The 19,784-nt window shown below is 46.4% G+C and overlaps 7 protein-coding genes across 7 annotated transcripts; 5 read left to right on the top strand and 2 right to left on the bottom strand.

Moving 5' to 3' along the window:
* Positions 1-1,502: 1,502 nt before the first annotated feature.
* On the top strand, positions 1,503-2,666 carry T069G_02396 (uncharacterized protein; the record flags this gene model as incomplete). The annotated part of the gene is made up of 4 exons (XM_056169606.1): positions 1,503-1,814; positions 1,870-1,991; positions 2,047-2,224; positions 2,277-2,666. The coding sequence occupies 4 exons, from the start codon at positions 1,503-1,505 to the stop codon at positions 2,664-2,666; spliced, it is 1,002 nt and encodes a 333-aa protein (XP_056030498.1).
* Positions 2,667-5,476: 2,810 nt separating this feature from the next.
* T069G_02395 (uncharacterized protein) lies at positions 5,477-5,920 on the top strand (the record flags this gene model as incomplete). The annotated part of the gene is made up of 1 exon (XM_056169605.1): positions 5,477-5,920. One exon carries the CDS (start codon positions 5,477-5,479, stop codon positions 5,918-5,920), a length of 444 nt encoding a protein of 147 aa, XP_056030497.1.
* Positions 5,921-8,401: 2,481 nt separating this feature from the next.
* Positions 8,402-9,148, top strand: T069G_02394 (glycosyl hydrolases family 25 domain-containing protein; the record flags this gene model as incomplete). The annotated part of the gene is made up of 2 exons (XM_056169604.1): positions 8,402-8,551; positions 8,612-9,148. 2 exons carry the CDS (start codon positions 8,402-8,404, stop codon positions 9,146-9,148), a joined length of 687 nt encoding a protein of 228 aa, XP_056030496.1.
* Positions 9,149-9,570: 422 nt separating this feature from the next.
* T069G_02393 (short chain dehydrogenase domain-containing protein) lies at positions 9,571-10,584 on the bottom strand (the record flags this gene model as incomplete). The annotated part of the gene is made up of 1 exon (XM_056169603.1): positions 9,571-10,584. The coding sequence occupies one exon, from the start codon at positions 10,582-10,584 to the stop codon at positions 9,571-9,573; it is 1,014 nt and encodes a 337-aa protein (XP_056030495.1).
* Positions 10,585-12,116: 1,532 nt separating this feature from the next.
* On the bottom strand, positions 12,117-12,975 carry T069G_02392 (uncharacterized protein; the record flags this gene model as incomplete). The annotated part of the gene is made up of 3 exons (XM_056169602.1): positions 12,117-12,251; positions 12,313-12,519; positions 12,574-12,975. The coding sequence occupies 3 exons, from the start codon at positions 12,973-12,975 to the stop codon at positions 12,117-12,119; spliced, it is 744 nt and encodes a 247-aa protein (XP_056030494.1).
* A 959-nt stretch (positions 12,976-13,934) lies between these two features.
* On the top strand, positions 13,935-15,245 carry T069G_02391 (uncharacterized protein; the record flags this gene model as incomplete). The annotated part of the gene is made up of 1 exon (XM_056169601.1): positions 13,935-15,245. One exon carries the CDS (start codon positions 13,935-13,937, stop codon positions 15,243-15,245), a length of 1,311 nt encoding a protein of 436 aa, XP_056030493.1.
* A 2,564-nt stretch (positions 15,246-17,809) lies between these two features.
* T069G_02390 (uncharacterized protein) lies at positions 17,810-19,704 on the top strand (the record flags this gene model as incomplete). The annotated part of the gene is made up of 2 exons (XM_056169600.1): positions 17,810-18,482; positions 18,755-19,704. 2 exons carry the CDS (start codon positions 17,810-17,812, stop codon positions 19,702-19,704), a joined length of 1,623 nt encoding a protein of 540 aa, XP_056030492.1.
* Positions 19,705-19,784: the final 80 nt, after the last annotated feature.

The raw sequence follows: 19,784 nt of genomic DNA, 5'->3' as shown, positions 1-19,784 counted from the left end.
ATAGGCAAATGGCTACGGGAATGCCGATCATCCCCGGCAATGTGCTTGGCAACTGAGATGAAAGGGCAGTGATCCATGTGCCATGGCAGCAGGTAGAGTGTGTGAATGTCATTCGTGTCCAAGCTCACTTTGATGCGAATGTATATGGAACAAGCCGATAAAAATCGAATGTTTACTCTGTTCTATCAGGCGAGGAGAGAGCATCTACGGGTACGGAATTAAGAATGAACAAGTGCTCCGGCTACCTTGCACCTAGTATCGAATAAACTAAAGCTAAACTGTACTACTGACAGTTCCTGACATGGATCAAGAGAAGCTTCAATGCCTGCTGACAGGACATGACTCTAATTGGATGAAGGAAGCGTATACCCTAGCCAATTACGGGGCATCCTATACGACTCAATTCACACAACATCCGTATGCAGCAGTTTCACCACCCTTGCGTTGACAACATGTTCAACTGGTAAGCCATGCTACTCTGGCCCAATCTAAAAACCGAATCATTTCCAATCAGTCCCTGCAACTGTCATTCTTGGACATGGTGGCTATCCATTGCCCGTGGGGGGAATGGTTGGTTGACGATGGAAATACGCCTCCCGGGACGAAGCTGTCAAGAAAGGCAAGCCACCTCCGCACACTCCGTCCTTTGGGCGCTTCCCAATGCATACCCCAGACTTTACAGAGACGCCACATCCTCTTTGGCACTTTACCCCCTGGTTCCTCCGCGATCAACGGGTGAGCCGCCTCCACAAAAAGCCCCCTAGCGAAAGCAGACGAACGGCCACATCACGAATCAAGTCTACGCAACCCACGCGGCAATGCTGGAGATCGGTTGCATCGCGGCCATCTTGGCCTGCAGTAACTTCGCGCTTTCGACCCCGCTGTCGGTTTTGTTTCTCGGCCTTCTTGCTTTGTTTCCATCTTTATCTAGTGGGCACCGCAGAGAGCAGCCAATGCCTCTGCTGCCCACACCAGCGTCTCGGCCCATTGTTCGGCGGGCCACTCATCAGATGATGGTGCGGTGGGTGAAGAAGCCAAGCATCCTCCTTCATTTCAACTCCAGGGTTGCATTTTAGACTCTCTAGGCTCGGACCGATTCCGGATCTGCGTAGCAAATGTTGAACAGCTTGAGCTGTCCCCGATGAAGCTGTCCAGGAACGGGAATAGCCTGACCGATTAGACGACAAGGAAGTTTGGTCGCCGGCCGCGATAGACTTGCCATCTTTGGACGTCCAATGAACTTGTTTTGAAACATGTCAGCGTGGGAAGCAAGGATGCTGAGTGTGTGAGCATGACAATGGAATGGATCGGAGATAGTATAGGGAACAAGGGGGCCAGGGGGGCCTTGAAGAATAGTATCGACTGATATATAAACCATCCCGAGCCCCCAACCTTGAAGTTGTTGTTCACCAGGTCATCAAGTCGTCTTCCAGCCCTCGACAGAACTCCTCTTCAAGTCGCTCACGAGCAGAAAAAAACAGTCACATCTTCCGACCATCAACATGACTCTTAAGCACTCCGCTCTCGTTGCCCTGGCTGCTGCCATGGGTGCCCAGGCTCAGGTCTTCACTGTCAACTGTGCTCCTTTGACTCAGTTCCGAGGTGACCCTATTGTGTCTCCTGGTGTTCTGTCTTCTCACGTCCACGCTATCGTCGGTGGCACTGCTTTCTCTCTCTCCGTCACCCCTGCCCAGGCACGAGCTGCCACAGCCACCACCTGTGACAAGATCCTCGACAACAGCAACTACTGGCAGCCCCAGCTTTACCACCAGCGCCACGATGGTCAATTCGAGCTTGTCACTTTCCAGGGCAGTGTAAGTAGCTGAGCAATATTCAAAATCATCTTCTTGAGCTAACACGGGCGGAAAGGCTACCTACTACATCGCTCGTGCTTGCGACTATGCTCCTGGCCGACAGAACTGCAACGGAGCTCCTCTCCCCATTGCTCCTCCCGCTGGCCTTAAGATGCTTGTTGGTGACTTGAACCGACGGTATGTAGACCTTGGACTAAAATCCGTCAACCTTCCTACTCTAACATCACATTAGCACTTTCAACGCCTCCAGCTTCGAGGACCGTGCCATTCAGCACGTCTGCCTCGACACTCAGCCGGTGCCCGACACCAACGGCTTCCCTACCCGCCAGTGCCAGCGCATCCGTTCTGAGACCTTCTTCCAGTCCTGCTGGGACGGTGTCAACCTGGACAGTGCCAACCACAAGGACCACGTAAGTCTCCTCTCATGGATAACAGCGCGATGCTCCTGCTAACAAGCTATAGGTTGCCTTCCCTGCTATTGGTGACTACAACACCGGTGTGTGCCCGCAGTCGCACCCCAAGGCCATCCTCTCGGTCTTCTACGAGTTCTTCTACGACACTGGCTCAGTCCAGAACTTCAACCGATTCGTCTACGCCACTGGTGATGCCACCGGCTACTCCCTGCACGCCGATTACTTCCAGGGCTGGAAGGACCAGAACGCTCTCAACAACGCCATCACCACCTGCACTGGCCCCAACGGTGTCCTTGACCGCGGCTGCAGCTTGAACGTCGGCCCCAACGGAACTCCCGGCCAGTCCAGCACCCAGAAGCTCCAGACTCCCGCTCCTTCTGAGAACATTGGCCTCAACGGTCCTCTTGCTGCTCTCCCTGGCAACAACCCCATCCACTAAATTTCTCAACAAACGGATGACGACTGGGGGAAACTCTTGGTGTAGGAAAGGAAATGCAATATGCAACGCCGAAACCGAGGACTCAGTCGCCCATTTGATGCAGACAGTGGCTGGAAAACTGGGCTAGCAATTTGGAGGAAAGACAAATTGAATGAATGATGACAAAATTGGAACTCGTAAGAGGCTGTGGTAATGGCTCTTTGTAACTACCTACATTACCATCAGTTCTTTTACGAGAGATTGGATTTTTACCATGCACATAGTTAGCGTTTACTACATAGGCAATGACGAATGATGTATATATGCATTAAATTCCTGTGCACTCGAATTGAATTTCCAGTAGCTGAGTTGTGTGAGATCAGCCATGAAAGAAACCCTTGTCCGCACGGATAAGACAGAAATAAATGGTAGCCAATTCAGCAGAGTATTTCCCCTCTTTGGATTATGAAAGCTTTTTAATAAGACGAGGGAGACATGTGCTGTGAAACAGCGATAATGAAAGGGAGGGGCTGCGTGTAATGCAAAAGGGCGAAACTACATGTAGCCACAGTATAGAAGAAGGGTTAACTTCGTTCAACGGAAGTACCTCCTCCAAGCGGTGAACGGTGAGAGTATACGAATTGTAAAAAGGGGGTTAAAGTTACATCGCGCCCTTTTCCTTACATGTCCTTCGTTTGTCTCCGTGCATATTTGTTTGTCTCTTCCTTCGTACTGACTGATATCATCAGCAGCAACTGATGAATACGAACCTTGCAAAAAGAGAAAAAAGAAGAAAATAAGCCGTTGCTTTGCGCTGGACGAACGGGGAATCGAACCCCGGACCTTTCCCAATGAGAAGCTGAACCGCCAAATTAATTGGACGGGCCATGCTAAGGGAAAATTATACCACTAAACCATCCGCCCATTTGAGGCGCTCTGATTGGCTTGTCAGTCGGCGCGAATATTCTCATCAAGAAGGATGGCAAAAGTAATTGATTGTGAAGACTCGGTGACAATTGGTTGAAAACTCAGTATAATAAGAACTTTGACAATAAACCGTCATGGAGATTTAAAAAGTTTCCTGTAGGGTAACATGTTCCGCTGCTTTTTCCAGCTTTCTCAACAGCCTGATGAGAACTCTGGGTGGCTGGTGAGACATTCAAGAACTATCAGTTTCGCTAGTCTAGGAACATGGACTCTGTACAAAGATCTTCAGTTGACTTTAGCCTGTTGTGATTGTCACAATTGTGGCTAATGTTCACCGTCCTTGCCGGATTAGAATCTACACAAGTTCTCTGTGCTCCGTACTCTCCGTTCTCTCCGTATTAAACACTCGTATCCTGCCTGTGCTCCTGTTGATCGTGCCAGCTGACCTCGGGTTTTCACCTCTTTTAGGGTAACACGATCATGCGGGGGAGGCCGGCATTAAGGTGACTGGGGCGGTTTTGGCGTCGGCCGAGCCTATGTATTAATCCCAGCCAACACGGGCTTTTCTGTTAACCACTTTACAAAACGAGGATAGCCGTATTGAATTCCTGGCACAAGTGTCTGAGCACAGAATAATCCGTATTACGACATGACGAATACGTTTGCCGCACTGCGCCCACCAGCAGTTTACTGTAGACCATTACCAGATCGTTGGGGAATCTGCTCAGCTCAGCTTCGAGCGGCCAATGTTTCGAGGAATGTATGCTGCAAGAAAAGGCGCGCGAGGCGGCGGTTTGTTCGCTTCTCGCTTGACGCGTCTCGTGCCGATCAGGGCTGTAAGAAAGCATACTTATAACCTCAATTGGTGGCTCGGCTGTCCGTTTATTCCGACAGGGGTATGCTCATAAGGTTGCATAACGAAAACCGCCAATAGCACTGACATGTCTGATCTAATGTTGGTTCGCGACCGCTAGAATTACTACTACCCAAGACAGTTCTTGAGCAACATGAATAACATGAATCGCCAAGATCCAAGCCTCAACTGAAATGGAGTGGCATTTCGTAATAGCATTGATCTTCTGCGGAAGTAAGGGGTGGCACTGCCAAATGCGGCGACCGTTTTCTGCTTGCTTGACCCTATTCCTGGAATACGAGCTGCGGCAGATGAATCCCGGCCGGGATCCAACCCCACACGCTTAACGCACATCATGAGATGGCCAAAGAGCTTAGGCAGTGTAAACCAAAGGCTGAAGATCTGGCAACGTTACAGCTCGGCATCAGCAACACAAATGGCGGAATTGTAGTGTAAGACATTTGAGAGATATTACATCACTAAGCTGTGTAATATGTCTCTTGCCTACGTTATGTTGTGTCATGTCTAGAGTACTGAGACCTGGGATCGGCCCATCGCCGCCGGATATGTGGGATGACCCCCTGCATGCCATGCTCAATGACGATGGCCGACTGTGCTGCATTGCCACCGCAACATTGGCAGACGACAGCCTTACCGGCAGGCCTCCATTCACGATACGAGATGATGCAAGGGTACCGAGTCGCCGTTGCAAACCGTGACCGCTTCTAGTAAGCTGTTCGGGTGATCGCATCCGATGCAGAACTGTCCCGACATCCCTGGAGCAGGGCAAAAGCCAAGTTTTTAGGTTCCAGAAGACATCCAGACTGTACCAACACGAGAATACCTTCTCCACTCGGGTTGGTTCCCTGCCTAATTCTAAAGTATGCTATCGGAGCTGAAATAAGTATATAAGAGAGAGACCATACCCATTGTCCATCTTTCTGGTCCATCTTCCATCTCATCCACCTCGTCCATCTCATCCTTTGCTTCCAGCAGCTATCAAGACTTGACTTAAAACCAGTCCTCATAAAGACACATACAATCAGTCACCATGCAGATCACCAAGAGCCTCATCGCTACCCTCTTTGCCGCCTCTACCGCCTTTGCGGCTCCCACTCCTGCGGACAAGTCCATGATGGCCGCTGTCCCTGAGTGGACAATCACCAACTTGAAGAGAGTGTGCAACTCCGGCAACACCTCCTGCACATGGACCTTTGGCGTCGATACACATCTCGCCACCGCCACCTCCTGCACATACACCGTCAAGGCCACTGCCAACGCTTCTCAGGCCAGCGGCGGCCCCGTTACTTGTGGCCCTTACACTATCACATCCAGCTGGAGTGGACAGTTTGGCCCTAACAACGGCTTTACTACCTTTGCTGTCACCGATTTCTCCAAGAAGCTCATTACCTGGCCTGCTTATACCGATGTTCAGGTTCAAGGCGGCAAGGTTGTTTCGCCCAACCAGAGTTACGCCCCGACCAACTTGCCATAAATGAAATGGAATTGCTTGGAATCACTATATGAACAGACAATTTACTCCAGACGGAACAGCTGGTGATAATTGGAAACGGCAATGAATCAGGCGAGGGGGAATACGTACCACGAATTTTAATGTAATAGATGATTGACTATGATAATACACTATTAATTAATATGTCCGCGCTGTTTATCATAAAAGTTTCACCACTATCTTCTGCTAAAAGTATAACATCCGCCCTTTCCTCAGAGTTTCCATTTAGTGTCTGTCGTAGAGTCCATATCAGTACTTTTTAGTAATCTTAGGTGCGGATGAATCTGAGCGAATACAATCAACTACTTATGTATAATAAATGTAAAATATGCCTTACTTTATTAACTCAACTATGTCCATCAGATGATTTAGCTCGATTTCTATGTAAAAGCCTTAGAGTATACGACGCCACGTTCAAGAATAAGATACAAAAGTTTAACGATGAATAGAAAACGATATCATCTGCTACAATTGACTTCAAAGCGCCTCAAGAGTCTTATAATTTGGAAAGAAGAGTATACTAGAATGCGATGTATAAAAGTCGATGGTTTTTTGCTTACAGTCCCTACAATCTTTCCCATCTATGGACCCTTCATGCGTATCTCTTTACAAACGACCCACTCTTTTACAATATTTGGAAATTGAGGATTGCAAAAATGAGAGACCTTGTATTCTATCCGACTTATTGGGTGCTCGATGGTAACCTGTCCCCAGATAGACAGCGCAGAAGCCGCAGATTGCGTCCCTATTCCGCCGATGACAACGCCGTCCTTCGCCCTCCTGTCCACTACATCTTGCCTCCTTTTGGGCGTCGCGGCGTACGAGTATATTCACTAGCGGAGGGCCAGCAGCATCAACCTAGAACTACACGGAACAAGGACAAGAATCCGCGAAAAAGGTCCCGTATGCATCCGTATCGACCTTTGCTTATGGCAACAATGATTATCTCTCTCGTCTCTGCGGGTATAATATGGGTATGCTCCGAATCTGCCACCCTCGAATAATTTCATACGGACAAGGATGGGGCTTAGCTTGGATACATATTGCTTCGGGCATTGATTCTTTTTACATGTATGTTTTAACTATTTAGTCGGAAGGAGGATTTGGTTATGATGATTCTACACGAACCACATGACAATACATATCTGCACCGTGATTTGCCTCCATTCATTTCATCTCTATCTAAAACCTATCACTGAACATCTACAGAGGAAAATGTAAATGTAGTGGTGATATGTTCACGTGGTTTCGAGAATGGTAAGCCTGTGAGACGATCTCTAACAGGCTTGGTTGATGCGAGTATGGATGAAATCAAGTGTCCAAATCTGTACACCGACGTCCATCTTCTAATGGTGTAGTCGCCTTTCACAAGTTCATAAAAGCGGATACGCGGCATACAGTTTGCGTTTCCTTTTAATTGACATGGGCGCTGTCTTTTCATTCTTGGCCATCGTCATAAATGGCCATTGGACGAACGGCTGTGCAATTTCAGGAACGTGAAGCCCATTTTGGCCCCCAACTTGATGCATCTCAACTCGCCCCTTTGCATCCAATTGGCCAAGGTCCTTGATACTGTTTGTTTTGCTGTGGATACTGCGCGCTATGCCATGTAGAGAATGCAGTGCGCAGCAACATGGGTGTGTAGAATAAGGATGGGGAGATGATGACCCGATCGGCTGAAACTTCCGAACAAGTACAATTTGGAGTATGTCGCCTAAATACTGCGTATATCGTTCACTGCAAGAGATGTAAAGCAATTCTTGTAATGTTTGTTCTTAACAGCGTTCTTATTAAAACTCGAATGATTCTAATGGGTCAATGTCTCAAATTAGGCGATGCGGTGTTTCAATCCTTCAAACTATTAGTCAATGTCTCTAATTTCTAGATGCCTTGTGTGATCGATGCTAATGCGGCCGTCGAATTGGCGCCTTTTCAACCGGTTTTCTCCAGCACATCACCTACCAAACTCGACCAAGAGCCTTGATGCAAGGACCCATTCGTAGCCAGGGATCATGTTCAGCTCTCAGCTACCTGCCGATCATGAGTGGTTGTGCCGCACTCTAAGGCGGAGATCGATCCCGCGAACTCCATGAAATCCCACGGGTATCAACGGGAGCATCTCATGCGTCGAATGAGCTGGTAAGAGAGGTCGGGAACATATCCCGATTCTCCATCCATGCATACATTACCTTGCAGAGTACTTAGATTATAACATCCTATCCTAGCTATTTATAGGGATACGCAATAGCGATAAGAACTTTTGGCCTCTAGTAATATGTCGGGATCGTCGCAAGAGGGGTTACATTCGCCTCTCCAACCCAAAAGCTTCTGAGTATATAAACCCTTTCACGTATCCCGAATCCAACCCTTTTCATAGACAGCAATTCCTTCTGGCCTCTATATAATAATTCATAGGCAAAAAAAAAAAAACAAAAAAAAAAAACCCCCCTAACCACTATTACGATGAAGTCGCTTGCTTCCATTGTCATCGGGGCTGCCGCTCTTGCCACTGTTGCCAGTGCATCCGTTAAAGGATTCGACATTTCTCACTATCAACCCAACGTTGACTTTGCCAAGGCATATTCCGATGGTGCACGCTTCGTTATTATCAAAGTTGGTATTGGAGTTTTGTCTCTCATCATGCTCTAAAAAGCTAATACTTCTCATCTTTAGGCCACTGAGGGAACCACTTATACCGATCCTAGTTTTAGTGATCATTACACCAAGGCCACCAGTGCCGGCTTCATCCGTGGCGGCTACCACTTTGCACAGCCTGCATCTTCCTCTGGCGCCGCCCAAGCCAAATATTTCCTCGCCCACGGAGGAGGTTGGTCATCTGATGGCATCACTCTGCCCGGAATGCTGGATCTCGAGTATGCCCCCAGCGGGGACAGCTGCTACGGTTTGAGCGCCAGCGCCATGGTCAGCTGGATTAATGATTTCATCAACACTTATCACTCCGCTACATCTCAGTATCCTCTCATCTACACTTCTACAAGCTGGTGGCAACTGTGTACTGGAAACAATGGCTCATTCGGCAGCAAATCTCCTCTTGTGGTTGCGCGATACGCCAGCTCCGTGGGCACGCTGCCCAATGGCTGGAGTTATTATACTATTTGGCAAAACAATGACGCAGCTCCTTGGGGTGGTGATTCTGATATCTTCAATGGAGATTTGGCACAGCTTCAGAAGATTGCTCGTGGAAGCTAGATACATATTCAACATTAGACAACAGCTACAATTGCCAAGGCAGTGTTGAAAGAGAGAGACAGATAACTTTGGTGGTCATTCTCTGGCTCTACGTAGCCGTGAAATAAAGCTTTAAAGAATTGATTGTCGACGGCTTTCATGCATCCTGAATGCTAAGTGCAACTCTATTTTAAGTCTAGACAACTTGTAGAACAGTCTTTATGTTAAGAATCATCGTTTGAAACGAGCTGCACTTTTGTGAACCCCACGACAACTCAGAGGGATGGGTTTAATGGACGAACAATTCGGATTTGTATATTATTGTGCATATCAACTATAAAACAAAGCAAGTCAAAACAAACAAGGGTAGTCGGTCTAGGTAAACTTTCTGGAAAGGGATCTATGACAACTCCAAATCAACATGCCGCAAAAAATGCAAACTGTTACATATTGATTTCTTTCATGGACAAGTCGTAAAGCCTTGCCGCAGCCTTTTCGTCGTAACACCACTCGGCATGTCCTGGATCAATCATCTTCCAGCCCTTCTTCAGCGGCTCACTGAATCGGTTCCTCTCACAGTATTTTCCTCCTTGGCCTTCCAGATCTCTGCTCAAGGCCGCCCATACAGACGTTGAAGCACCTTGCTCAGCATTCATCATGGTGTTGAGCGTTGCCATGGGACCGGATTTGATGACAACAAGCCAATCCTTGATATCAAACGTGCTTGGTGCCTGCAGCCCCGTTCGAATACCACCGGGGTGAACACTCCATGCATGAAGTCCCTGCGCGCCATATCGCCTCTCGATTTCGCTGGCAGTGTAAACATTGGCCAATTTGCTTTGGCCGTAAGCAACCGAGGGAACGTATTTCCGCTTTTCCCAATTCAGATCTGAAAAGTCCATAGGAGCGTTTCTGTGGGCCGTTGAAGAAACAATAATGGCACGAGAGCAAAACTCTGGCGTCGATGATGCTAAGAGCATAGGCCTGAGAAGCTCCAAGAGGAGAAAGTGAGATAGGTGGTTTGTTCCCCAATGCTTTTCGAAGCCATCACGTGTCCGACCGAACGGAACGTGTCGAATACCTGCATTTTCAATGAGGATATTGAGAGAACTGCTCATTGACTTGAATTCGTTGACGCAAGATCGAACACTGTCGAAAGATTCGAGATCTAGCTTGAGAAGGTGAATTCGATCGCCATTGAGGATGTCTCCAAGCGCCTCCTTTGCCTTTTCCAAATTGCGAGCGGTGACGAAAACGGTTGCTCCAGTGGCTTTCATTGCTCTCGCCGTCTCGACTCCCAATCCTGAAGAGCATCCTGTGATGAAAACGACCTTGTCTGTCATGTTTCCTTCTCTCTGCTCGTCCTTGACAATCTGTAGGGCAGTAGGTCGTTCGTCGCCGGGGCCATGTTGTTTAGCATGGGCCTCTGCATAACGGCTTGTTGCTACGGTGGTCATTGTGGTTATAAAAGAGAAATAGAACGTGCGTGGACGAGAAGTTTTCCGCTTTAATATTGTTGTTGCTGTTGTTGTCTAAGGTTGTGCTCCTAGTGGATCGGGCAATGTCTTGAGTTGCTGTCTTTGATCTGTTAACTTACTTCTCAGTTGTCAGTTGCGAACGAACCAGTGTTTAAATATTTCGAAGAAGCTCTTCATCGTGACAACTTTCGCATGAAGCTGACCGAACTTTACTCGCTTAGGCGCGAATGGATGACAATATGTAAAACAGCTGAAGATAAAGCCATCGTCTATGGACCGAAGCATCCTATTTCGCAATACGGCTGTCGTAATCCCAAACGGGGAAGTTTTGCTGACAATAGAAGACAAATTAACCACCAGCATTTGCACTAAAATCCTCTGTTTTGGACTTGTTACCACAGCTGCGCGGAAATAAAGACTGTAGTAGCTGATTATCTCCTTATTTCAAGGCTTGTTTATGCATTGGCGAACCAAAAAGTCCCGATGTCCACTTTTAGGGCGGTTGTTAAACATTGGCTGCTAGAGTCCGATGAGATTACTCACTGTCAGCATCTTTGTCGGGGAGACGAGGTAACGTAGCGGGACTCAACTGAAACTAGATGAAAATATTTGTAGAGAATGGAGACAATGAAAACCGAGGAATTACAAAAAGAAAAAAAAAAAAATGAAAAGAAAAGAAAACAATTGAGAATAGGGAGCACACAAACTCAAGATGAAAAGAGCGCAAAAAAAAAGAATAGAAAAAAAATTGCGCATCAAGAGCTTTTGCTCCCGGCAGGGCTTGAACCTGCGACCTTCGCATTACCAAGTCTAGAGCGAATCTAGTATTAGTACGAAGCTCTAACCAACTGAGCTACGGAAGCGCATTGAATCTAGACGGAAATCTAGATCGCTGGTGTTGGAAAACGGCTCGCCATGATAACTTAAGAGGATTTAACAAAATATGTATGATGATTATCTGCGTGGTTACAATAGTCCAAACAAGAGATATCAATTTGCAATCTCTGGTGGCCAATCCCTCTGGGCTACGTTTTTCATTGGAGAGTTTGGAGAAGCGCTGCCGAATTCCTGTTTCAGAGCGATGGCACATTAGGAAGAGTACGGAGCCCCTGCTGTAAGCATCAACTTCGACAAACATCAATGTGTATGCTTCCCATTTCTGGATGCATGTCTAGGTATACAAAGTTACAAACCTCGCTCCTTGACGAGCATTTTCTGGAAGTCGGCGAAGACTTTTAAAGCCTTATAAAAGCATTTAACCCTTCAATTACATGCTTGACACACTGTCATGCTCAGTGAATACTGTAGTGATGCCGTAACTTAATAATTGTGAGAGATTTATAAATGAACAAGCTTAGACATTATACTCCATCTATTGCCCATCTGGTATATATAAATGCGCCAATGATTCAAGAACCCAATCATCACCTCCTATTCCATAACGCCAATGCCTCTCCTCTTTGCCACATATCACCTCTTCATGACACTAGTCAAACTGATGTGTCTTCAACCTAAGCCGAGCCGGTGACCGTAACAATCTGCCTGTACCGTCGCAGCTTCTTCTCACGGCCTCGAATGACAAAGAAGATGACGAGACACATAACCTCGATGGCTGCTGCGATAATGAGAGCGGCAAAGCTATAGTTCTGGGAGGGTGATTAACGAAATGAACTGCGAACCAAGTGAGCGATACGTTTCTAAACATACCAATTCAACACACAGCGGCTCGAAGATAACGTTGGGGGCGTTCCAAGTCTGGTGGCTGCATGACCATGACCAAATGTCCCAGTGCTTCTTCCCTCGGGCATTGTCAACCTTGTAGTAGACAACGGCGGCGATCCATGCGACGATTGAGAATATGGACGTCAATGCAACAGCCCAAGGGTAGAGCTTGTTCTGCCGCAAGGTACGAAGCTGGAATTATACTATTAGGACGATACAAGACAGACAGCACAGAATTCAACTTACACCACCGCACAGCGTTAGCAAGGACGAGATGTGAATGACACTTGCGATAACACCCGCGCCAATGTTTACCCAAGTCGGCCACAGGTCCATCTGAGCTGCCCAAGCGCGCATGCGGAATCCAGTCTGGGAATTTTGAACTGTCTCATTCTTTGACTGGTCCCAAACTCGAGCAATATGAGCTTGCACGCCGATGACTGAAGCGGCGAAAGCCAATGCTAAAAGTCGCAGAACAACTCGCACAGATTCCAAAATCCGCTTACTGCGACCTTCCTTCTGCTTGGCATTGCGAGTGGCGATGCGCTGTTGGTTGAGCTTTTCGGTATGAACAGGGTCATGCTCTGCGCTGAGCGGTCGACTGTACGGCTCGTACGCCATAGGCGGATTTAGATCACCGGAAGGCATGATTAGTGACAAGATAGCTTGTACTCTCTGGGTTGTAATGTTGACAGATGGAACAAAAGAAATCGAACTGTGTATCACTTGGAAATAGACCAGGAGAGTTGCCAGATGCTTTGATCAAATACTCTCAAGTCCCATACAGTGGCTATGCAAACTACATGTGAAGTCTCACAAGTCTAAGCTTAACGCGGTGCCTGTTTTGCTGCATTTAAATGGGTCATGCTGTATGGATGGATTATATTTAGCATCTATAGTAAGCGTATTTATGACCAAGCGTGCTTTAATTATTCTCGTGGTTCGACACCAGTATACTGTACGGGGCAGTTTCCACGAGGCTAACATTGACTACTTTGCTTATATCGTCAAGTTCATAAGCAGTTATTATTTTTAGCGGCTGACGTATCCATTTAGTGTGAACTGGGTGTAACAGGCGTTATCAGTGAGAAGACTGCCATCAAGTGAAATAAATCTTTATAACGATTTCAGGCTTTCACAAAAGCATGCTGTTTTGTTTAAGACTATAAATAATCCAAGCTTATAATTAAGTAGTATTACCGTCAACACTTTTCCGTGGTCACTCCCGGGGCGGGCGTTACGCTCCCGGAGGCTGTGCTTTGTGGCGCATGATTTCACATCTCAGGTTGGTGGAGTTGCATCCCAAAAGACCATTATCGTGTAATATCACTAGGATTGTGCTTACTTTTTTAGTTGATTGTAACTATATTAGCTTGAACCATTCGATATGGCTTTTAATACTTTAACATTGGTCAGCATTATTTAGTGGAACTGTAACTGTTAGCAACTTTGCAATAACCAACTTGGGCAACCAACTCCCCGATGCGCATAGTTAATACTTAATCGCCTCCTTCCAAGTCTCGTATCCTCTGAACCTTCTCAGTCTTTCGGGGACAAACACACCTGGAAGTATAAAATTATCCAATTTCACTATACTCTGTGCAACGATGCTGCTCAGAGCCTCCTGTCTTCTCGTCGCCGCCACGGGCGTGGCCGCTGAGCTGTGCATTATTGGCCCAACACCAGTGACGGCCTGTGGGGCTGGAGATATCAACAAGGCGAATTGGGACAAGTTTGGCATCGATAATTTCGTGTTTGCCATGATCCGGGAATTCGGAACCTCAGACAACTTCCCAAAGTTCATCCTCTCGCAGTTAGCGCCCAAGGGCCAAGAGAGTGTAAACGCCGGCTTTGACTGCTCAAATATTGAAGACCCAACCAATTGCAAAATTAACGGCTTACCAAACCCGGATGGTGGAAATTGCATCTTCAACAACTTGGGAGGCACATTATGCTTGGACTTCACTTCGCCCGAGGCTGGGTTCCTTGCAGCCAACTGGATCAACCAGTACGACGGCCTGCGTGCGCACTTCCTCGCGGTCCGCGAGGCCGCGGACAACCTGAAGAATGAAAACTTCATCAGCAACATGGTCGACAAGCTGGCGCCGCAAAAGCAACCCATCGGGCCAGCTGTCTTTAATCTCATTGCCGACTTGATCGTTGACATTCTTCCCGTCGGCGGCGAGATTAAAGCCGCCAGTACATTTATTAAGAAGTTTAAGATTATACGGAAAGCCACCAAAAAAGATATCAAGGACGATGGCAAGGACATCATCAGCGTCTTGGAGTCAAACAGCGACATTGACAAGCAGGCCGCAGCAACCAAGGACACCCTCACTCAGCAACTGGAGGCCATTGTCACTGGCACACAGCAGCGTATGAGAGATCTTGTAACCCAGGTATTCGGACCGAACCAGGATCCTACCACTGTTGATGACGACCAGATTGTCAACACTGTTGCCTTCATAAATACCTACCATGGCGGGTTTCTCGACGACGTCCCTGCACAATCTGATCTTACTCCCCAGATGGAGAAGCAGATGAAGACATGGATAGCTTCTCAAATCATCAGCATCCTGGGATATGCCTTGTTTATTGATAGCACCCCGTTGGAAGATCCTCCCGGTCAGCCTGGTGTTGTTTGCAATGCAGAAGGTGGTATCCCACTTAGTGGAGGCTGCGGTCTGTTCCGCATCGGCGCTGTCGTAGGTTCCGGAAACGTCATCGATGGTGCGCAAAAAGCCAACGATATCTTTGCCCTGAATGACCTTGGGATTAACATGAACGACGTCGTTAATAACGCGAGAGGTTGCCCTCAAGGTAGCACTGTTGACTTTGAGGGTTTCTTGGAGATGGATGATTCGAACCCGCTGCCTAACTGCATGTTCAACTTCCCGGTTCAAGACGTTAAACTATAATCTCAGAAAGGGATTCTGGCCCTTAGAGAATAGATAGGAAGGACTTTCCTTTGTTTTTCCCCATGTGTTTGGTTAAATACCCGGAGTCAAGCCTAGGCAGGCTTTTGTTATTTTAGAGCGCGGCTGTAATTTTAGGTTGGGAAATGTATATCAATCAAGATAAGATACTGAGTGCGAGAATATTCTTGCACCATAAACCTATTCAAATCGAACAGTTACTTCTATGTATTGGGGACGCACTTGTACGCCACTCCCGGTGCAAATGCCTTCTGGCGTCTGTTACCGAAATTGTTTACACGACGTGTTTTCATCAACTAGATGGCTGGCTAGCCTGAATGTACTCTTAGTCTAAATGTAGTGTGATAGAATCCGTGAATCGATCCACGCACTTGGAGAAAGGTATGGCAAGGTAGGAGATAATTCACCATGGATGGCCACGGAAGTAAGAGATTGAGGGACTGCCAGTACAGCCATAGTTCCGCTTTTTTAAGCACGAGTATGAGCAAGGGCTTTCCGATTACAACGGCGCGGCGAGGGGCACAATAAGTATAGCCGGGGTGAACATGCACTGAGATTCCAACGTGAAGCAAAGTTAGTGAAAACGGGAAAAAAGAAGAACAAAAAATTCGCCCACAGCCCTTTGAGGCATGATGACAGTGATGACTACACCGTTGTTGGTATGGCTCTCAATCTTTTTGGGTTCGTTGTTAAATCTACTCCTTCGTGATTGTACCGTATTTTTATTGCTAATATTTCCCTGCATACCTTTGGCTAATAGCTTTGTGAGTTTCGACTCCAGTTCTCCGCAGTGCCCGATTTTGCTCGTAATGGGAAAATGTCTCAGGCCAACAAAATAAGCCTATCCGTAAAAGTGCTAAGCCGGTCTTTCTAAAAAGGAGCGACTCCTAATCCAGATGTTCAGCTGCTATCTGACAGATGCAGAATTTATAATTGTCCAATCAAGAGCATAGTTGATCGCGTCTGCACATCATTCTGCCACGTAACAAACGAGGGGTAGTTTTGCACATGCGGAAGTGACCAGATGCGTTGTTAATACCATAGCCCGGCATTCGGATGGATGGTAAATGTCGAGTTGAATGAACTATAAAGATGGCATTGGCCTCACTGTATTTTCTCGTATCTGCTTACCACTAGACTAGCATCCACATAGTAGGCAGAACACTACAAGAGTGATTTAAACATTTCAATTAACAATGTCGTGTACGTTCAAGGTTTACCCACTAACCGGCGCAATCTGGCATTCTGAAATCACCGTTCAAAGCTAATACGAGCTGATTCATTGTACACAGCTATATTCATAGACAACGCCACTGGCGATACACTTTACCTCTTCCCAGGTGAAATCGATCTGATCGATCCGCCATCACAAATTGATTCAGGAAAAACCGCTGAGATCCGTTACCACCCTGGGGAAAAATCCGCTTGTATTTATGGGGACAAAAACGGAAGCGAATTTTTTATCGGAGTGGGCTCAGAGGATGGTAATTCCATACATAACATCGATGGATATGTGGTTCGAGAGGAGGGCTTTGATGAAGCCGGCCAACAGACTTACAAAATTACAAGGCAATAGATACAGCTAAATGTATAGCCCCAGAAAGAGTTGTACAATAACAGTATTAAAAGAATATGTCATTATCTCTCAAATATGCCATGTCTGTGACCAGTGTATTAATATTAGAGAGTCGATATTTCACTTCGGTGACTAATACTGTATAAGCCGAAGTACTAATGGAACATACAGTAGAAGAGCAGAGTTAAGAAGATGACTGTAGGCTTTGGTAAGTACTAGTAGCTATGATTCAGGATGGACTAAAATTAGTTTACTATTTCAGAGATCGAACTCAGAGATTACACACTTCCAAGAGCCAGTATTATATAGAAATGAAAGACACTCAAAGGATCTACCGAAACTCCTTTTGTCCTTTGTAAGATATAGTATGAAAGGCTTGAATGAATCATTGAGGTGAAAGTATACGGTTGGAATATATCTCCAATCGGCTCTCAAGTGTATAGGTGCCTCATTTATGCGATATAAGAACAGCAAATCTGGAGGATTCTATACACTTTTTTCTTTCTAGGAACCGCCTTGTGTTGCGGAGATTCGAGATATACAACTGCTACGCGACACCTGGGGATTCTCATTCCATCGTCGTTCTGTTAGACTCATCACGCGTCACAAGGCTTTGCCTCTCACCATTCTTGACTTTTCATCTGCTTCCAACATTTGTTATGCTGTTGGTCATCTGCATTGTAGATCAATGGTTGATAATCTCGGGAAACCAACATAGCCCCATTCTCACAGCCGCCTCATAAAGGATCTGTGTAGCCTAGGCTGTCTCACGATAATAAATCTTGTGGTGATACATGGCGTTTTGCAACCCTTTAATCGACTATTTACAGCCGTATACCCCTCTTCGTCTCATTTTTTTTTTTTTTTTCATCATTAATGACTTTTGTTTAATCTCCGAATTTAAACTAAATGATATCTTGAGAGATAAAAAGAACATAAATTCGATTACACACAAGCTAGAGCCACCGACATGGACGACAGAAGCACAAGACAGCCTTTGATGTCGATCACGCCAGATGTGGCTGAAGCAACCCCAATACCCCAAGGCGCGAGACCCGGCAACGAAACTAATACAACAATCGAAGACTGCGACAGTGAGTCCAGTGTCGAAACCGCCACCGATGTGAAGAAGACAGTCCATCTCAGGCTAGCTTCCACCTGGTGGATGGAAATAATCACTATGAGCATCAGCTTCTGCTGTATAGCTGTGCTTATTTGCATCCTCATGCGTTTCCAAAACAGATTGCTGACAGAGTGGTCCTTCTTTATCAGCATTAATGCCACCGTTGCCGTTGCAATAACAGCCGCAAGAGCAACACTTCTCGCTGCCATTTCGGTTTGTCTTAGCCAGGAGAAATGGACTCGCTTTACCAAGAGGACCCATCGCCTCCAGGATTTTGCTATTATTGATACAGCAAGCCGCGGACCTCTTGGCGCCTTACAAATGCTCTATAAGATTTCATGGGGATTTGCGAGCATTAGTGCGATAGTTGTTATTTTATCCCTACTCACAGATACGTTTGTGCAACAAGTAGTCCAACTCGAACCTGGAACGATATCTAGCTACAAGGAGGGTTCGGCAACTTTTGGATATGCGCATGGTTACAAAAGCTACAAAAGCTACAAGTATGAATCACTTGGAAGTAAGTTTAAACTAAACATTTACCGCATGTGCACTGATCTCCACCATATCTAATGCAATTTCCCGTAGTGGACATCAATAATGATATAAATAGTGCAGTCCTCAACGGCCTGCAACCGAAGAGCAGGACATTTGCATTTAACTGCCATTCAAATTGCACCTGGAACAGCTACTATATAACATTGGGCTTCAGTAGTACCTGTACTGATGCCACCAAAGAGACCCTAGAAACGCTGAAATGTAATGATGGTCCACAAACTCACTCAATTACAGGGGAACAGGGTCTACCTTGCAGAATGAGTACGCCCAACGATGTCCGATTCGAATTAGGAGCAAGAGCAATTTCCGATTCGTATATGAATATTAACTCTAGTAGATTGGCCATAATCGATTACCTGAATGGTTCACCAGCTTTCTATGTTTCTGTCTGGACTTGGAAACCTGGAGCTGATTATTCTGTGGATATAGAGATACCTGATCTCAAAACCCTCTTGCAGAACAGTTCGATGATCATTGAGTGTGCACTCAGAGTCTCCTTGTACAACTATTCAGACATCTCGTCAATCTCAAACACTTTCACCATCGGCGTCATCGAACGGATTCCTCTCGGCGTAATCACTGGGCTTACTACTTCAGGTATGCTAGGAGATACACATCATCCTCATCAGGAGACATCTTTGTGGTGGAACCACACCAATGACGGTCTACCAGATGTCTATTTTTCTGCGATTGATCTTCGTTACACCTCCAGCTTCTTCCGGTCGTCTGCCTTCTCTGGCACTCTTGGCGATAGTACCCCTGATGATCATACTTTCTCTCCAGGAGCCACGACATTTTTTGGCAATGGAACTTTGGAAGTCGTATCAGGCATATTCGACAGTATCTCGCTAAGCCTCACTGACATGATACGACAAGGTAGCGGAATGCAAATAGCACAGGGTACGACAAGCCAAGCTGTTGTATATATCCGCGTACGATGGGAATGGCTCGTTTTGCCCCTAGTTGTCCATTTGCTGGGTGGAATTGCGCTCTTTGTGACCGTTGTTGGGACAAAGCGAACTAGTGACGTGCCTCTATGGAAGAGTTCAACCTTGGCGGTGCTTTATCATTCGGTTGATAAAGATGGAATTATAGGATGTCAAGTTCAGAATCTGGGGGATTTGGAGGAAGCCAAGAAGATGCAAGTGATATTGGAGGTGAAAGGCGGAAACTCCGATTCGTAAGGTGAAACATGATATATATATGTAAATGGTCATATTATGAAGTCTTGAGCGTGAGAATAACATTATCTCTTAACCTTTCG

Source organism: Trichoderma breve, chromosome 2 (assembly GCF_028502605.1).
Source record: "Trichoderma breve strain T069 chromosome 2, whole genome shotgun sequence".
NCBI lineage: Eukaryota > Fungi > Ascomycota > Sordariomycetes > Hypocreales > Hypocreaceae > Trichoderma > Trichoderma breve.
The sequence above is the reverse complement of the archived record's forward strand: the minus strand, read 5'-3'. Positions and strand labels throughout refer to the sequence as shown.